Source organism: Lissotriton vulgaris, chromosome 7 (assembly GCF_964263255.1).
Source record: "Lissotriton vulgaris chromosome 7, aLisVul1.2, whole genome shotgun sequence".
Taxonomy (NCBI): Eukaryota; Metazoa; Chordata; class Amphibia; order Caudata; family Salamandridae; genus Lissotriton; species Lissotriton vulgaris.
In genome coordinates, this window is record NC_141695.1 from 1,351,687,596 (window position 1) to 1,351,708,214 (window position 20,619).

Here is a 20,619-nt window from a genome sequence, read left to right on the forward strand (position 1 = left end):
AATAAATGTTCCATTGGGCTTTTTCAATCCCATTACCGGCGAATTACAGGGATTACTCATTATTTCTTTTAGGATTCCCTGCTCAATCATTTTGTCAATTACAGGGGTTATTCCTTCAATTATTTCTGGTGTCAATTTGTACTGCAGAATATTTGGATAAACAGCTCCTTCTTTCACAGAAATGTTTACAGGACTCACATCTTTCATTAGCCCTATTTCTTCTCCTGAAAAATCTCATACTTCCTCTCTGACTGTTTCTTTTAATTCACTAGGAATTTTCTCTCTGTCAAACACAGGAAACATCACACTTCGTTCTGAATCTATTATTGACATGGTCATTTTATACAACATGTCATCATCTGCAGTTTGAAACGCAATGCCATCTGGTGAACAATAAATGGCACAATTCATTTTACAAGGTATGTCTCTTCCAAGCAAATTAATAGGACTGCTGTCACATACCACAGATCGATGCATCTCCTTAAAATTACCAATTTCCACTTCAACTGATTCAGTAAGTGGTGTTTTAATCTGTCTATTTGTTACTCCTACAACTTGGATAGAGGAAGGTTTTGAATTTCTACTGATCTAACGGTAGAACGGGTAGCACCTGTATCCACAAGGAAGGTAATATTTACACCGTTCACCTTTCCATTCACAAAGGGACCAGATTGATCTACCTCCAGAGTAGCGCCAAGCACGCACTCCACTTCCTCTCCTAGGCACCGTTAACAACTCTCATCTGACTCATTTCCATCCGTCCTCAACTAATACTGCAGAATTGCAGTTACACGCAGTGATCTTGTTACCTGTTCTCCTCCGTAGAATCCTGTCTCTGCACTGTATTTCTGAAGATTTACACTGGGTGGGAATGGTGGTATTGGCACCTGACTCTGCTGGGTAACTACCTGTTGCTGTGGCGATGACTGTTGATTTACCTCATTCTGTACCTGTGGATTTAATGATTTATTTTCTAGATTAACCTTTTGCGGTAACTTACACTCGTTCTTCCAATGCCCTATCTTGCCGCAATTATGACATGGTCATTTCTTCTTTGCCTCGTCTAAATTCAATTGTCCCTTTCCTTTGCTTATATTACCTTTCGTTTTTGTTTGATTTCCACCATTATTCTGGTTGCCAAATTGATCTCCTTGTTGTAAGGCTACTTTCACTTGTGCCCACATAGCTTTCTCATTAAGCCTTCTCTGTTTGGCATCAAGTTCATCACTACAATATTTTGCGTATCTTAATACTTCATCCACTGAGCAGGATTGCCAGCACATCATGTGGTGTTTTATCATATCACTTATTTCCGGTCTTAAACCGAATACAAATCTGTATGCGAAATGACTCATATCCTTTTCGCTCAGTTCTTCATATCCACTGTGTTGTTTAAAAACTAAAAGTAATCTTTCATAATATGCATCTACAGATTCCTTAGGTTCTTGTAATGTTTTATCAATTTGAACCCAATCTGTTACCTTAGGAGGAATTTTATTTTTCAGAAAAGTTATTACTTGATCATACTTCCTCATCACTTCAGGACCTGGGTCACCTGTTTTAGTATCCTTGGATATTCTGCTTTTAGCTAGTCGATAGTAATTTTACATTCTGTCCATAAATCTGCAGGTACAACTATGTCGAATAATCCATCTAAATCTTCCCATAATACTTTTGAAACCTTTACAAATCTGTCTACTTGCCTATACCATTCTACAGGTTTTTCCCTCAATCTAGGAAAATCATTAGTGAATGACAATATATCTTGTCTAGTCCAAGGTACATGTACATATCCTCCTCCTGGTATTTCCCTCATTGGGAACTCATTCAACACGGGTTCCTTTTCTTTGACAGGGAACGCTAATGACGTTTTATCACTAAATTCTTCTCTTTTCTTTACCCACTTACTTCTCCATCGTTTCACATCTTCCCATTTCCTTAGTAACACAATTAACTCTTTTATTTGGGTCAATCTTCCTGAAGTATTTAGATTATCGATGTCCTTCTCAGTGAAATCTACTGTGTAGAGTTTTTGTAGCATGTTAATTTTTGCAAATTCTATTCCTAATTCGCTGTTTCTTCTAGTCTGTCATGTAGATTTTTAGCTCTCCATGTAATGCTTTTACACATAAACATGAGTTCATCATCCTGATATGCTTTTAATCTCTCAGTTCCGATTGTTCCATTAATCGATTCTTCCATATCTATTTTTAATCTAACTACGTCCAAAAGTTTAGGTACCTGATCCTTTAATTGTGAAGTTGTAACCCAATCACTCAATTTTTCTTCTGTTGCTCCTACCGGAGTCTTTGTCAAGTCAATTCTGTTTATGCTTCTTTCGGGTGTTTCAGATTCTGACTCTGCACCCAGGGGAGTTCTATATCCTGGACTTTGATTTATAGTTAATTCAGGTGGTGTCATGCAACTAGTGTTTCTACCTTCATTTAAATCTGGATAAACCTTTTCCCTTACTTTTTGTAAACTTGAGTTCAAAGGGATTGTTAACGATGGTTCTTTTCTTCTTTGGTTTTCGAAAACAGGAATTACAGGACCTATTGTTACTGGCACAGTCACAGCTTCTATGTTTTTAGTAAGTTATTGTATTTTCTCAGTTAATTCATCTGTAGATCGCATTAATTCAGAACTACTGGGGTTTTCATCATTTTTCTGTTCCCTCTTTTCTAGAGTACTTCAAATTTCGGAGTATGGTTTTGGGGTTCCGGTAAATCTAGTCTCCATTGGTGTAGCATTTGATGTCACCACTATAGTTCTTGGCTGATACGGAGGGGGTCTTCTATTTAAAATCTTCTCCATCACCTCGTCCTCTGTGTCGCCGATCCCACAACTCCTTGTCTCTGTTTCTACATTCTTTCTTTTTTCTGTACATTTCCATCCTACAACCTCATCAACTGTCCGCATGAGAAATATTCCACCCCACATGTCAGCATTTCACCATCTTCTCATTCTACTGTCATGAGTTATTCCCCATAAACCTCTTAAACGACACCTACGTTCCCTTAAACGTTCACATCTTTCTCACTCTAACTCATACATTTCATCTTCCCATTCTGTCAATGCTTTGAATTGAGTTGGTCTGGGTCTTCGTACAAGCTTTGACATTTTCTCTCTCAAATTTCTTTATACCGCTGTACTAAATGAACCTACTCTGGAAATGCCAATACTCTATCGTTTTTAGTATACTTTGCCAAATTCTCTAACCAAATACAAGTAGGATAGCCATATTTTGTCACCATATAAGATGCAGGCGTTTTTGGCGGAGCAAGCAATTTTCTCTCTCTAGCGATTATTTCCTTATCCTTTTTAAACAGATTCTTAAAATTCTTAAACCATGTAGGTTTCTCTCTTTCTTCTCCATAATAGTAATTCATTTTTCACTAACTTCTTGGTTCTAAACAACCGCACGCTCTATCTCAAACTGCTTTGTTACACCAACCTATCACAGCGCGATTTACACTAACGCACCAATCAGAATAGAGCACGTCACAGTTATTCCAACCTATGCTTGTGCAGTTCTGGCTAACGCACCAATCAACACTCAAAGCGTGTTAGTCACGTGGACCTACCCAGCAAAACACTTTTGACGTCAGCCCTGCTCAGGCTTCTGCTGACCCCTCTTTTACAAAATTTATCGGCAAAATATTTCTGTACTTTATACAACTCAAATCAGTTAGATACGACATAAAACATTTCCATTCGTCTGTTTTCAAACCAAAGTGATAGTTTATTCAAATTCGCAAGAATTCTGTATTTCCAGTAGACAGCGCTTACCTCTTCTCTACCACAGAATTTTAGTCTTGCCGATAAAGCAGCACTTCCCTCTACCTTACCCTTCTAACAAGCTTCGGTAACAACTCTGTTACTCTCTTAGGGCTAAGTTTTAATCAGAGTACATTTGACTCCTGTGCTTAGAGACAAGATTTTACAGATTGCCTTCGCTATACATTCACCAATTTCACACGGAAAATGTCCCTAACTGTAACACACGATGGTGTTACCACTTTGAAATCGGACTATGTTATGTTTGACTTCACTTGCCACACGTTCCCCTCTGCCTGACAGAGTAACCAGCTAACTACTTCCCAGAAGCTTCAAAATTCCGACTACACATAACATAATACAAACTCAACATGCAATGTTAGTCATAATTCTCTACATCAGAACTCTATATACCTTAACCTTGTCACTCTATACATTGCTTATCCAAACTAACCTATAGCAACCATCATCCTGCTCCCAAGAAAATTGATCCAGCGCTGCTCTTAAACAACCCTCCTAATTCATCTCAATTTACTCAGGAGCCAACTTTCTTTACTCGTCGGTTGGACCCATAGTACCGCGATTCACTCATTCACACAATCACACTGCTCCCGAGATCAGTGAAACTAGAAGACGAGCTGCTGGACCTCGAAGCACCCTATTTAATCTAAATTTAAACTTTATACATTATGTACATATGCATATATGAACTAGTTATCATTCTCTAGATTCATAGGAAATAACATCAAGGCACCCCACTGTTTCGGTTGATGGACCAGCTAGTAGAAGTTAGTTTATGGAAATCAAGATCAGCCTAACTTCACTATTTCCCATTTATCATTATTTCTCTTATTATTTAATTATTTTGTCATAACTTTATTTATTTAATTCTAACATTTGGTTCTTATTCAACATTTCTATAATTTCAGTCAAGGGAAAATGATTTCAGTAAATCTGACATTTATCAGCAAAGACAAATATGAAATAAGAAAATTAGAAAAATCATATTACCAAGTTTGTTGAAGTAAAAGAACAGGAATAAAACGACACAGGTTCCCAAATCTGACTCACTATCCCCCTCGATGTCTACCTCCCATCAGGACTCCACGTTCAATTTCAATACCCCATCAAAAGTTAAAGTCACGAAAAATGTCAAATTCTTTACACCCAAAGTTCAGTCCGGCAGCATGCCGTGGTGCGAAAATTCCGGAACAGCTTTTTTTCTCTCTTTCGTATCGGCTCTTTTATACCCTTTTCCCTAACTATCTAACTAAAATGTGAAACTTTAGGGTCCCTACTCATTGCTCAATGGCCCATTAGAGGGGTGGTGAAGATCACCTCATCTCCTTATTGTCCAAATTTTGCACTGCCACTTCCACGTTTCTCATGCGGTCAAAATTGTCCATTCCGCAAATCATCATCCTGTCCTTGTAATGTTTATACATCATGTAGTTACTTCACTCAATTTTCCCAGGCTAACAAACTTGAGCATCCCTTGGCATCAGTCCGCTGTTCTAGGCCACGCTGACCTTGACATCAGTAGCCCGGGCACAGGCCGTTCAAACATCTCTCGAGCAGTCGCGCATGCGTGGAGCCATACTTTCTCGGAGCTTCGCAAAGCAGCCATTTTCTGGCTAGGCAGCACTGGCCTCAATGGGAACTAATACGAAACAAACACAACAGATGTCAGATTTTAGAATTAAAGCCCTTCTGTTTACCTTCCACCATTCTAATTTCACAAATGCATTGTTTACTTACCACACTTGTTTGTTTAGCCACAAAAATACTCAGCCGCGGTCCGTGGAGGGAGTTACGGTGGGGCGGCGAGGGGGAGGGGCAGGGTGGGGGGTGCTGAAAACCGGCACATGGATAATTGCAGGTAAGTAAACAATTGAATTAATAAAACGAATTTCGTAGAGCGCCTTGCATCGCTAAATACGATGCAGTGCGCGCTACGAAATTCGTTTTATTAATTAAATTGTTTACTTACCTGCAATTATCCATGTGCCGGTTTTTAGCACCCCCCACCCTGCCCCTACCCCTACCCGCCTTACTGCCCCACCGTAACTCCCTCCACGGCCCGCGGCTGAAAATACTCACGATAAACATAAATGCATAGCTCTATTTAATTAAAATCATTACTGCACTATATTAGTATGACATATTCACATGATTAATACATTAGTGTTTTCCAAAAAATCAGCATATTAGCTTCCCACGTGTACTTTTTTTGTGTATGCTTTTCTTTCGTTGGTTAGTTAATTCACATCACACCATTAATACATGTCATAGTTATGAGAACCTGACTTCACAAGGGGTACATAAAACTTTTTGTCACTCCCCTGCTCTATCAGTCCGAAGGGGTCTACATTCCCGACTGTCCTAGCACATGAAATGTAAATGTATATAGATCATCATGTGCCATTTGGCTTCTGGGCATTGCTTGTCGATGTTAGTTAGGGCTTGGGTAGTTATAGCTTGTCAGTGCTCTGCATCCTCCTCAGTTCTGCTCTTGTGTGAAGCTGAAATGGTTGTAGATTTCCACTTGCTTTTTAGCTCTTGAAACCCACTTGGTTGGCGTCTTGATGGCATCTACTCAGTGGTGTGTCTTTTCCTAACCTCAGCCCCTAGATACTGTACAGGACGTCTAGATTGGGCTGTTAGGTACCAGTGCGCTCCCATTCCTGGTGACTCAGGGACCCAACATGTCATGACAATGGAAACCCCTTGAAGCTGGCCCCTCCCCTTCTCTCAGTAGCAATGGTGCCTTGGCCTATAATGCAAGAAAGAAAATAGACCCTCTAATTCCAAGTCGGGTAGTAGAAGACAGCAATAATTGGAATCCACTGGACGCTGGCATACCCCAGGCCCTTGGTGCCACTGCACCTTCTGCAACAATGATAGTCACCCCTCTACCTTGAGATGAAAAAGCAACATCTTTCAAGTGAAGTTTTTTGCTGGGCAATTGTGTCTCTGTATTTCCCATATTTCAATTTTTTATAATCTGTAAAGTGTGATGATGTTCCATTCGGTGTGAGGTTACTTTTTACTAAAACGTGTATTTTGTTATAGATTCCCAGTAATTCTTACCCTCACTGAGCTGTACTAGAAAGTGTGCTTGGCGCCTGGAGGGGGAGTAAGGCTCAGCCCCTGGCAGTGCATCCTGTGATGCTTTCCCAGAGTACCACTGCCAAAGATGGTGAATCTGCTGTCTTCAGCTGCTGGGAGCCTTGGGGCTCTTGGGGGCCTCTTCTAGGCTCGGGCTCTAGGGCTGTTGCATCAGTCTCTAGATAGGCAACAGCCCGGGCAGGGGCGGCTCTAGGCCCATGGCGGCCTTGGGCAGGGAGCGTAGGTAGGGGGCCCCGGAAGAGAGGGTCCGGGTAGGGTGGAGCGCGGAGGCCAATGTAGGGGGTGGGGGGGGGGGGAGGGGGGTCAGGGTGTTTGGAAGTGGAGCTGAGCCGGAGGCCACCAAATCCCTGCCAGGGGCCGCCACGCAAATATGTATCCATCCTCAGAGGATTATGTTAAGGCTATATATTGGTGTGGTGGCCCCTGGGGTTTGGTGGCCCTGTGCAGGTGCACAGCTTGCACATGCCTAAGGCCGCCCCTGGCCCGGGCACTGGGTGGAGTGAGATAAGGGATAAGAGGGTAAGGATCCAATCTTTCTTCTTGTGATTTTTAACACCTGTGTTTGTACCATTACAGAATGTGGCAAGCAGCAAGCAACAACGCGCATTTATGGAGGCTCTGATGTCATTCTGGGGGAGTGGCCCTGGCACGTCACCTTCAGTTTCCTGGGGGTGCCCTTCTGTGGGGGCTCCCTTATCTCGGAGGAGTGGGTGCTGACGGCGGCACATTGCTTCCATGGGTGAGAGCACTCACTGTGAAAATATTCTACAGTCTCTCTTTTTTCATTTTAATTTCAATGTTTGTCTTTTCTTCCTAACTTCCTTCCTTTCTTCTTCTCCTTCTCTCTTTCTCTCTTAATCTCTCCTTTGCCTCTACCATTCTTACTCTTTTTTCCTTTGCACTCGCTCTCTTGTTTCCTCTTCCTTTGTCTCTCTCTATTCTCATTCTTTTACCCTCTTATTGTTCCTCCCAGATCCAGTTTTGAAAGCCATAGACAAGTCAAACTTCAGTCCAAGCATTAAAAACCCATATCGATTATTTTGAAAACATAAAATACATACAGTTGCCCAGAATCTAACCGCATCCATGATTTTATATTTTATACCAGCACCAAACACAACACAAACTATTTCCTCGCAAATAATCCAGTTTGAAAAGTTCACCAGAGGTCAGTAAACATTTCCCATGCAAGAACTTCAACTGGATATATATTGGGAAAATGTCTCATCAGAAGGAAATAAGAACTCTTCCCATAAAACGTATTTATTGGTACTTGTTGCTGGGCACCCGCCCCCATCCGAGCATTTCCCAACTTTATTACCCTGCTGAAATATTCACATATCCTGTCAGCCAGTTTCAAATATTCACATATCCTTTTAACCAGCCGATCCAGCCTCGACATGCTGTGATTTTCACGTTTATTGTCAGTCGTCTAAACTCTTAGGTAGGCCGTCCTAATAAGCTATCTTCAGGGCCGAACTAAGAGGCAATCTCGCTACATGTTGCATAACTGACAAGGTTTCAGATAGCTTATGCGTGACATTCCAATGGTTTAAGCATGCTTATGTGTGACATTCTACCCCTTATGTGTGACAATGTGAGGGAAACCGAATTGTAATTATAACCGAGCAGAAAATGCTTGTAGTAAGGTGAATATCAGAACTAGTCCAATGTGACACAACATAAAGCTCTATAAGTAAGTACTACTTACTTTTTTTGTTCGAATGTAGTGACTTGCACTAAGGTAGTGCCAGGGCTTTAAGTGGCCCGGGTGCTGCCGGTGCTGTGCTGCATTTCTAAAAAGCAGGGCTGCGACGGATTCCTATCGGGCCTCAGGATGAAAACAACAATCTTACCTCTGCAGCAGTACCGCCCTTCACTGCCTTTTAATGTAACTTCAAAGAGACTGGTTATAGTTTTTTCACAGTCTCATCGTTTCAGCACTGAAGCATTTTCAATATTGTATACAATCAAGCCAAAATTATTGCTTATTTATCTAAGATGGTGGTCCTCATCCTCGGATCCACCCCCTCAGCCTGGGACGACTCCTGGTGGCCAACCACACTGGGAACAACACCAACACCCAACGACCATGCACGCAATCTAGGATTCATCCTCAACTCCTCCCTCTCCAAGTCTAAGCAGGTCAATGCCGTCTCCTCCTCCTGCTATAACACCCTCTGCATGCTCCGCAGGATCTATAAGTGGATCCCGACCGAAACAAGAAGAACGGTGACACAGGCCCCCGTCAGCAGCAGACTGGACTACGGCAGTGCACTCTACGCAGGAATCCCAGCCAAACACCTACGACGACTACAACGCATCCCAAACACCTCCGCCCGACTGATCGTCAACATCCCCCGCCGCAGCCACATCACCCCCCACCTGAGAAACCTACACTGGCTCCCCGTCGACAAGAGGATCACCTTCAAGCTCCTCACCCACGCACACAAAGCCCTTCACAACGCCGGACCAGCCTACCTGAACAGCAGACTCAGCTTCCACACCCCCACCCGCCAGCTGCGCTCCTCCAGCCTCGCCCTCGCCGCTGTCCCCCGCATCCAACGAACAACCTCAGGTGGCAGATCCTTCTCCTATCTCGCCGCCAAGACCTGGAACACCTTCCCTACCCACATACAGCAGACCCAAGACCTACTCGCCTTCAGAAGACTCCTCAAGAACTGTCTCTTCGAGCAGTAGCAGCACCACCCCTCCCCTCAGCGCCTTGGGACCCTCACGGGTAAGTAGCATGCTTTACAAGTACTCTGATTGATTGATTGATTTGCAACTAACAGCTATTGGAAAAGCCAATAGTCCTGGCTTGTTGTAGGTGTAATGTTACTTGTTGTATTATATATCTGGATGCAACGACAGAGGCAGCAAATTACCAGTGGGGTGGCAGATTATGCTAAGCACAGGTTTTTAGCTATTGTGTTTTAAGCCACGCCCTAATTTCATCAGCCACATCCCTTTGAGAGATCCCCCAGTTTTTTCATCCCACTTAAAGCCCTGGGTAGCACTGCTCACTTGCTGCATACTGCTATTGAATTTAGAGTTATCTGTTTGTGCATAGAGCAGGAACCACCCACCGGCAACCTCACAAACAGCACGAACCATGACAACGGTCAACCTTTCCTAGCCCCCTTATCTTCTAACAGGGATGTAAACATTGGTAGCAGCAACCTTGTGACTGTTGAAGTTTTTCTCATCATACTGACAAATAACCTTTACACGGCGTTAGTCATAAAGTTACTGTTTACGGCTGTACCACTACTGCCATTTTGGTTATTGAGCCTAGGGATCGCTCACAATTGTGTGAGGCAAAGTTGCAGTGTGGGAATGCTGGAAAGATTAGTCATTTGTGATAGTCTGACCCCTGATGCCTGGCACTTGGCAAGGCTGAGGTTGAAGCCACACTATGTGCTATGCATAGGCAGTGAGTAACAAAACCTGACCAAGCACTACAAGGATTTAAAGGGAAAGTCCCACCCATCAATTTTTCGGGCACTGAATGACCCAGAATACCAAATCCCAGCATCAGCCAATCATTTTTATTTTTTCCAATTAAACAACTTCTGTCACCTTTTTAGGAGTTTCTGCAGAAAAGCATATATTCATGTTTTGAATAGGTCTCTGGGATTCCACATGTGGTTGGGGAGCAATTCAGTGCATGATTTCAATGGAGATTCTCCTGAAGGAGTACTAGGATTACAGTGAATCAACTTTTAATTATTTACAAGCCATCCCTGATATAGTCACATGGATAAAGGCTAATAGCATAAAAATGCATATGCACTTAAAGAAATGTTTGTATTCATTAATTATTGTTTTACTCCATAGAAATTATGAATTAATGTTTCTAAATGCAAGCACTGGTTTTCTAAAGAGGCTCACATATTCCTAAACAAACATTCATTGCTTTGCAGGGGCAAACAAGTAAATGTAAATGTCTGTTTATTTATACATACACACTACATTTACATACATAAAATACACAGCAAAGTTTGTACTTTTATGACTTGGAAATGGAAACTTTTCTATTAAAATAAATGGTATAATAGGGTTATGACATCACTTCCCTTAACATCACTTCATGTGGTATGGTATTTGCACACTACCTATGCAAATTAAATTCCTAGATATTTTTACTGTCTTGTTCCCTTATTTACGGCTTCAGCGGTGGGCAGCTTGAATGTGATTAGGTGGTTCATGCACACATTTGGTGTTTGTGGATGTAAGGGTGATTTCCAATCCTTTTCCTGGGGGAATTCGGCACATGGGTCAGGACATCTTGTGGTGCCACATAATATTTAGTTTCAATGGGAGGGCTCATATGATATGCGTCAATCTAATAATCTGATGCTCCTGGCTCACATGCTAGTCCTTTGCACATTACAACACTTGGAATACTATCACAGTAAGACAAAGGGCCTCATTATGATGGTGGTCGGATGAGCATCCAACCACTATCGTTTCAGGCTCAAGACCGTCTGACAAGGAGTTGGTAGTTCCGACAGCCCAATTACGATACGACCATCATGCATGCATTTGTAAACATCCCTTTTTTCATTGCAGCCTCTACTGTGGCCAGTAAAAAGGATGCAGCACAAGCCACAATGCGAAAAGGAATGTTTTTGAACATCCATGCACTATGTGCCAGGCACCATATGGTGCTTGCTATACGGTATATGGATGTTTGGAGGTGCACCACATGTGCCCCCTGAGCCCTTCAGCTGAGCCCCATAGGGGAAGGGGACCTACTAGGGGACCCTAAAGTCCCTTTCTGCCTGCCTTTACATGACTGTTGGACCTCCACGTAAAGGCAGAGGGAAGTGGACATAGTAATCCCTATGGCGGGGCCCGTGCAGGCACTGCTCTCATTGTAGGGATTACAGTCCAACCGCTGCCCCAATGGGCTCCTTGAGCCTGTCAGTGATGCCAGTCTTTCCCCTCACCCAAATAGCTCCGACTTCCGGCATTGTAATCCGGCAGTCGGGCTGATGATACTCTGGATGTCGGACGGACCTCCTTGGCCTCTCGGTGGCAGTCTGCGCGACATCATAATCGGGTCAAAAGTCTTGAAATGTCAACAGACCAGGAGCTGCTCTCATCAGTACACTTCAGACTAACCTGAACCATTAATACTTTTTTTACAATCAGACCGTGATGATAAAAGATTTTCAGTGATAAATCACTCCAGCAAGATGCTTGAATTACCAATACCTTAAATTGCTGAGAGATGCCTCATCTGAGCAGTTGCTCCTAATGATGGTGCTTGCTAGTCAACCATGTGCAGAGAATCTCACATACAAGAAGTGAGATACAGCATGGAACAAGTGTTGGCAAAGCAATTAGATCTGGCTTTTTAGGTTTTGCCTGAGACAGGCCATGCGCTGTCTCTTCGAGACATTTAGTAAGTGGCTTTTAAAAGTGCCACCAGAGGCTTTTGCTGGCCTACAGCTTGCGTTCACGAGCTCGTGCACGTGCACAGCTACCATCTGTGTTTTTATTGCCGTAATCAGGCTCCTCTGCTTGCACTACCCCCTCCCTTTTCCCCCTCCCTCCTGGTCAGCTTTATTTGTGTCTTCTAGCTGTGAATCATGCTCCTCTGCTCGCACTCCCCCTTCCTTCTCCCCCTCCTCTTCGTCAGTTTCATTTGTGTCTTCTATCACTGTGAATGCTCCTGCTTTCACCAGGCACACACACCATTAGTCGTCAGTGCACGCTTTCACCAGGCACACACACCACCAGCCATCAGTGCACGCTTCCACCAGGCACACACACCACCAGCCGTCAGTGCACGCTTCCACCAGGCACACACATCACCAGCCGTCAGTGTACGCTTCCACCAGGCACATACACCACCAGCCTTCACACATTACCAGCCATCGGTGCACGCTTCCACCAGGCACACACCACCAGCCATCAGTGCATGCTTTTACCAGGCACACACACGCCACCAGCCGTCGGTGCACGCTTTCATTGGGAACGCACACCACCAGCCATCAGTGCACGCTTTCACCAGGCACACACACCAACAGCCGTCAGTGCATGCTTCCACCAGGCACACACACCACCAGCCATCAGTGCACGCTTTCACCGGGCACACGCACCACCAGCCATCAGTGCACGCTTTCAACGGGCACACACACCACCAGCCATCAGTGCTTGCTTCCACCAGGCGCACACACCACCAGCCGTCAGTGCACGCTTCCACCAGGCACACACACCACCAGTCGTCAGTATATGCTACCACCGGGCACACACACCACCAGCCGTCACACACTACCAGCGGTCGGTGCACGCTCCCAACAGGCACACACCACCAGCCGTCAGTGCACGCTTTCACCAGGCACACACACCAACAGCCGTCAGTGCACACTTCCACCAGGCACACACACCAACAGCCGTCAGTGCACACTTCCACCAGGCACACACACCACCAACCATCAGTGCACGCTTCCACAGGGAACAAGCACCACTAGCCATCAATGCACGCTTTCACCGAGCACACACACCACCAACCGTCAGTGCACGCTTCCACCAGGCACACACACCACCAGCCCTCAGTGTACGCTTCCACCAGGCACACACACCACCAGCCATCAGTGTACACTTTCACCAGGCACACACACTACCAGCCGTTAGGGCATGCTTCCACCAAGCACACACCACCAGCTGTCGGTGTACGCTTTCACCAGGCACACACACCACCAGCCGTCGGTGCATGCTTCCACCAGGCACACACACCACCAGCCGTCGGTGCATGCTTCCACCAGGCACACACACCACCAGCCGTCAGTGCACGCTTCCACCAGGCACACACTCCACCAGCCGTCAGGGCACGCACAGCACCAGCCGTCAGTGCACACTTTCACCAGGCACACAAACCCACAGCCGTCAGTGCACGCTTTCACCAGGCACACACACCACCAGCCGTCAGTGCAGCAGGCTGGCTCTTCTCAGAGTTTCTTGGTAAATATGTGTTCGATGCCTGGGAGGGAGTGGGTCCAGTTTCCTTAAACCATGCTGAGAATGCAGGTGCAGTGCATGAACTCCTGTGTGAGTGAGTCATGCTGCCTGGGGCTCACACTCCACATTTGTAAATTGCGCCTGCGCCATGCTTTTTCTCATTTGCAAAGTTTGGCGCATGCGCACAGCTAGGCAGCCCCCACACCCCGGCAATGACTGCTTCCTACAACCAGAATGGAAACAACATTCAGAGCAATGAAAACAAGTTCATTTGATGAAATGAACTGTTAACAAAATCCATGTCCAGCTATTGTAGATCTGGCAACTTAAACAGCAACAAAAAGAAACAAGCATTGGCATAGCCAATAGGTTTTGCTTTTTGGACCCTATAAGTATTTAGTTATGCAGCAGAATATCATTGTTTTACCACTGTATACGGCATCACTTTGCAATTCTGTTGTGTTTCTACTTTGTTTTATCGCAGTTTTTACTGCGTCATTTCCCGCCCTCTGCCCTCCCGCCCAGCCCCTCCAACCTCCCAAGGCTACTTATGGAGGCCGCTCCAGTGAGTTGCCCTCAACCTTTTCCAAGGTCTAGCACGTCGCTTCCCCACTGCTGCTCCTCATAGCACAGAGGCACGGGCACAGCTTCAAGCTCACCTCGAACCGCTGTTCGATTCCAGGTCTCCTCTGTAATTGTAGTTTGCCATTACTGAGCCCGCATTTGTAAGCAGACAGCTGTCTTGTGCATTTTGTTCTCTGCATGGCATTCAGAATAAGCTCTTCAATCCCTGATGGCAAAGCACCCTGGATAATGTGCTGCATGGCTAAACACTTATAAAGTCCCAAAGGCGAGACTTATTGGCTATGCCAATGCTTGTTGTTAGTAATATTAGGGTGACTGTGTGTGTTGCTCACAGCTGTCCTAGAAACAAAATGGAAGCTGGGAGAATGGACCTTTCCTGAAAAGAATGCATTGGCAGAGTTAAGCTGTACCCTCCAAAAGAAAAAGTGACAGAAGATGAGGTTTGTGGTGTACTTGGTGAAATTTAATGGCATACACAGCAAAATACCGTACACTACATAACTATGACAAAAGGCCAGTATTTTGTTGTGTCTTTAAGAAAGTCTATGTGCACTCACGTCTTTACTGTGAGAACAAACAAGCCATAAATCACACAACATTTTAGCATACCCAGAAAACAAAGAAAAGTGCGAGGGTAAGTAGAGACTAGAGCTATGCTTTATGACAAGCTAAATCATACAATTAGGAATCCCTTACTAAGTACAAAAAATCATAGACCAGCCAGTAAAATGTGTAATCAGCCCAAGTACATCAAAGAACCCATGGTGTCAATTACAGTCTACACGTCATGCCACATCTTCAGTCTAATACAAGGGCTACATGATACCCCATAGTGGTGTCTTGCCCTTGTAGCCCACCATCTTCGTGGCCTTCCCAGGACCTTATAATGTAGCTCTTAGAATGCGGTCATTTGTGGGTGCCACGATCCCCAGTAAGGCCATGTAAGTGTATTTTATTGCCCATGACCAATATATCTCCATGCACCAAAGGTTTCTCTATTGGGTCATAGTCACTGACCATCACCAACTGGGACAGCCAATAATAATCGCCAGGCTTGTCAGAAGCTTTTGTACGGCCTTAATCACAAAGGCCATGGCGGTCTTTGCCTGGTTTTTTTGGGAGCATTAGCACCTCGTTGAAAATAGAAACAATGTCTGGAGAAACATGGAGGTGGCTCCCACAAATGGCACCACCTGATGGCAGCTGTTGCTACCTCCCTCATTGTGAATATATATATAATACAAATCTAATTATGTTGTATATGAACACATTTTGCAGAGCGAGACCTTGAAAAGTGTGCATCTAGGGCAAACAGCATCAGCTGCCTCCCCCTTGTGATAGCCCTTGCAACCTCTCAAATAAGGCGGAAAGATGCCTTGTTCATAGATTCTATGTCTCAGAATGGATATCAAAAGGCATAGGGAAGCCCAACCCACGCGTTTCCTGAGCACTACCTGAGTTTCCACCTGCTGAAATAACTGCTCAGGCACCCAATTTGGGGTATTCTGAAGGGTATAAGTACATTGGTAAGAGATATCATATTAAGTGCCATTTTATTTCACATTTGTACATTTACATTAAACTTTTCAAACAGAGCGTTTAACTTGTAGTCTAAGAATTGCACCTAGTCCCTTTTTTTCTCAGCACCATTTCATTCACAGTGAGATTGTATCTTTTCAGGGGGCCAATGAAGCATCATCAAACTGGATACATGACAGACTGGAGTAGAACCCATACTCAGTAAAGATTTAAAGTGCAGAATAATAGAAGTTATCACTGCACTCTTTGCCAGGGGCCTGCCACAAGAGAAGAACATCGTCCCTCTGCAAGGAACCTGTTGTAACTTGCTTAGCACATGAACCTCGTGCTTGAAGTAGAATGCTCTACTCCTGAGGTTCTGACAAAGATTGCTGGGGCTAGAAATTGTACAACTGGTTTTAGGACACTGTGGGAGCTTAAAGTACATGCTTGTACTTTTGAGGCAGCTCAGTATTCCTCCTGAATTCATGATGTGTTGGAAAACTACTCACTGCATCTGTAGTTCGTTACTTCAGATATTTTGGTGACAGCGGAGTTTCCTTTCGAACCCCACCGGCCATTCCGATCGCAGCACTCCCCAGTCGAAAGGCTCTTGCTGTCCAAATCTACACTGATTTCAGCTATTGGTTGAATGACTCAATAGAGAAATGGAGGTTTCATCGAGGTTGTGGCATTCCAGGCAAGGTTGTGAGCACTTTGCATATAATGCACTCCCCAAGCCGAAAGTTCCTGCTGTGTGGCTCATGCTGAGCTGTTTTGCCCACTTATATCGTCTGTGGCACTCGCTGAGGCAGGATCTCGTCACCAGTTGCGTTTAGTCTCCACGCTCGCTAGTGGTCAGTTTTGAGTGCTTGCAGGGAAACAACAAAAACTGCTGCGCATAGGCAGTGTTTGATAGAATAGAGCGGCAACCACAAATTGCAACTGCCATCGTTAGTTCTCTAAAATTTGCTGCACTCACCGTGAGTTTTAATACTCAGTAATTGAGAAAGAGTTACATGAGTGTTGGTGTGAGGATATCATTCCAGTTATGAGGTTAACAACCACTGGAATTATATCAAAGACCCTGCTATTAACCTCCTCATGAATCTTCTGGAGATTAGGGACCTTAAACAAATTTGTCACTCTCCAACTCACACTAAAGGGGCTACTCTTGATGCCATCATAACAAATAACGATTTAGCCTCCCTCTCCAACATCGTCCCCATCGACTGGTCCAACCATCACCTCATCCTTTTCTCGATCACCACCATGCCCCCCCCCCCTCAACTCCAAAAGCATCAAACATAAGAAATTGACCAGAAATCTTCATCTTGTTCCCCCGGCGAACTTGAAATGAAACTTAAAGTCCAATTCCTGCTCGCACCCCTCTCCCAAAATGCGGACGCCCTCACCGAACATTACAATAAATCAGTTACCAAGGTCCTAGACCAAGTGGCCCCTCCCAAAATGAAAGCCCAAAGAAACATACCTTCCAAATCCTGGTTCAACTCTGATCTCAACAACGAAAGACGCTCTCTTAGACAGTCCGAAAGGACCTGGAGGCAATACCCATTCCCCTTCCACCTAGCCATCCTCCGATCTGCTAGGTCTAACTACAAAAAAACACATCCTCAATGAAAAGGCCTCCTTCTTCCGCACGCAGCTTGATAGGGCCAAAAATAGACCTAGATTCTAAAACCCTTCATACATCTGGACCGGAATGACCCTCTGTGTCAAGAAGAGTCCCTTAAATAGCTTTTTGATTCTATGCTTTGACATATCCTAACCACAGCCTATTCCCCTCAAGCTGTCACCGCGATTCCCAAAGGAGAGTACCATTAAATAGTAAATTGGATAACAGTTAACACTTGTTATTGATACCAATGAGAAATATCAACAGTTTGGTATGAAAGCAAGTTGTTAATATTAATATTAACCCCTTCCATGCGGCCGCGATTCCCCTGGTGTGCTGTAAACAGCACAAACAGGGGCGGGCCGTGACGAACCCCAGCCGTCATCAGCACACGAGCACCGTAGTGCATGACGGCTGGGGTTCGTCATCAGCATGGAAGGGGTTAATGGAGTGTAGAGAACACCAATGAAGACAATGGAGTGGCTCAGTGTCAATAATGGCTATTATTATTATTATTTATTATCACTACTACCACTACTATTACACAAAAATGTTGAGAGCTCCATTGAATCCAATGGAGAGGCTTAGGGTCAATAATGGCTGTTACTATTATTATTATTATTATTATTATTATTATTATTATTATTATTATTATTATTATTATTATTATTATTATTATTATTATCATTGCTACTGCTACTACCACTACTACTACACAGGAATGTTGAGAGCTCAGTTAAAGACAATGGAGTGTCTCAAGGCCAACAATGCCACTGCTACTGCTACTACCTCAACTACTACTACTACACAGGAATGTTGAGAGCTCCATTGAATACAATGGAGTGGCTTAGGGTCAATAATGGCTGTTACTATTATTATTATTAGTAGTAGTAGTAGTAGTAGTCGTAGTAGTATTAGTATTGCTACTACTCCTACTACTACACAGGAATGTTGAGAGCTCAGTTAAAGACAATGGAGTGTCTCAAGGCCAACAATGGCTCATACAGACCTACTGCTCCAACAGTTCAACGTTTGCTTTTCTGTTTCTCCTTTTTTTTTTTAGAAAATTTCGCAGTCAGTGGGTGAAATGTTATAATTATAGCCTTTTCCCTATGGCTGTACAAATTGTGAAAGCTCCTTGCTTTTGCTTCGCCTATAACTCAGGTTCAGGGCCTTTAACAACCGTTACAACCTGTGGCAGCATGGCTATAATATTATTCTTCCCATCATCATCTAAATATTTGTCTATTTAGTTTAAAATTTTGAAGAATCCTGCTAACATCAAAAGGGCACAGAATCACTTAAAAATGTTCAACAAATGTGCCGACTAAGATAAAACAAAACACCTTGGAAATGGACAACATTTCAAACAAAGAATGCCCGTTAGGCCAGGACAAAACATTTTAGGTTAATTTACAGGATATCCACATCATTATAACATTCTACTTAAACAAAACAAGTTATAACACCATATATTAGGCCAATTCAACATGGGCATACTTTGGTTTCACTGGGGCACTATTTTTTAGAAGTAGAACTTTTGTAAACTACTATATATAATAGTATGGTTGTTATAGAACAGTTGAAGTTGCATCCAAAGAAACCTCACCTTTCTTTGTTAAGAAACATGAATTGGAAGTCTTAAATGGAGTTGCAGATTCATGAAAATACAGTTGCCTGTTTGTAAAGAGCATGTTGTTCTTCGCAGATGAGCCTTCTCCTTTTCCCTATCCACAGATGGGTTTGCATGCAGTAGAAGGGGCAGGCTTGGCAGGTCTTCTTCAACCCTGCTCTAGATGAACACTAATAACACAGGTGGCACGTGTCTGCTGCTTTAGCATTCAACATTCCTTGGCTCCTATCAGCCTCTGGGAGGAATTCTCCTTGTCAGTAGGTCCCCAACTCCTTAGCCATGTGATCGACTGAGCTTTAAACATGCTGCCCATGGAAATGTAAAAGATTTAATTTACAACCCTAAATAAGAGAGAGAAATGAAATAATCCTGTACACCAGCACATTGGTCTAGTAGGCCCACAGGAGACTTATTTCGCTCTTTCGGGCTCTGAGCTCTTGGTCTCACTCTTTCTATAACCCACACTCTCTCCCTCTTGATTTTTCTTTCACTTTGGTTCTATTCACTCTTTATTCTTTATATATAGAGCCTGCTAGACACCGCATGTGCTGTCTATTGTGAGGACCAATGTCGTTTTCCAAGAAAATAGAAAGGCTTGGAACCTGCCCATTGCTTCCCATTGCTTGGCTTTTCTTGTCAGTCTTATTTGCCTGCTTCCTATTTGTGTGCCAGCTTGTCAATCTTGCGTTTGTCCCTCCCATGGAGCAATGCCTCTTTACAATCTTTGATTGGTTTGCATTACTGCTTCCGCTGCTTGCTTTTCAAGCATTACTTTTAGCACTCCATGAGAGTCCAGGTGCTTTTTTAGCTGTCTCCGGTATGTACGTCCTTGCCCAGACAGTCTATGTTGCTCCCTGTTACCCAACTGCTTCCCTGTGTCCTTATCTCTTCTCTGCATTTCTTACCCCACCTGCTCCCTCCATGTTGCTTTCCCCCAACCCACATATTGCATTTACTCCCGCCCTCCGTCCTTTGTTGCTTTTGCATCCCCTCCAGCCAACCGTTGCTTTTGCATCACCTTCCATATTGCTTCAGCGTCTTCTGCACCCTACCCCATGTGTCTTTGCTGTTGGCCCCCACCCTCCTCTGTGTCACTTCGCTGTTCCCCCCAAGCACTTAAAAAACTATTTTGTACGTTATTTTCTTTTTAGTTACTGACCCAAATCGGATCTTTAAATAAAAAGGGCAAAAAAATCTCCTGCGTCCATTACTTTATTTTTCTTTAGCCACTCTGTACAGCATTGCTGATTGTGTACACCGTGGCTAAAAACTATAGGTGATGCCGGTAGGTCACAAAGGCAAGACCTAGTTGCTTTGCCAAAGTGTGTTTATCTTTCCCATACTCTCTTTCTCCTCCTCTCTTCCTTCT

The 20,619-nt window shown here is 43.9% G+C and overlaps 1 protein-coding gene across 1 annotated transcript in view; it reads left to right on the plus strand.

Annotated features, from left to right (window-relative positions):
* Positions 1-20,619, plus strand: part of LOC147703677 (serine protease 53-like) — a 187,351-nt gene that overhangs the window by 53,327 nt on the left and 113,405 nt on the right. Inside the window, exon 3 of the mRNA XM_086932035.1 lies at positions 7,483-7,645. Within this exon, the coding sequence (XP_086788161.1) occupies positions 7,483-7,645 (163 nt within the window). The remainder of the gene's footprint in view (positions 1-7,482; positions 7,646-20,619) is intronic.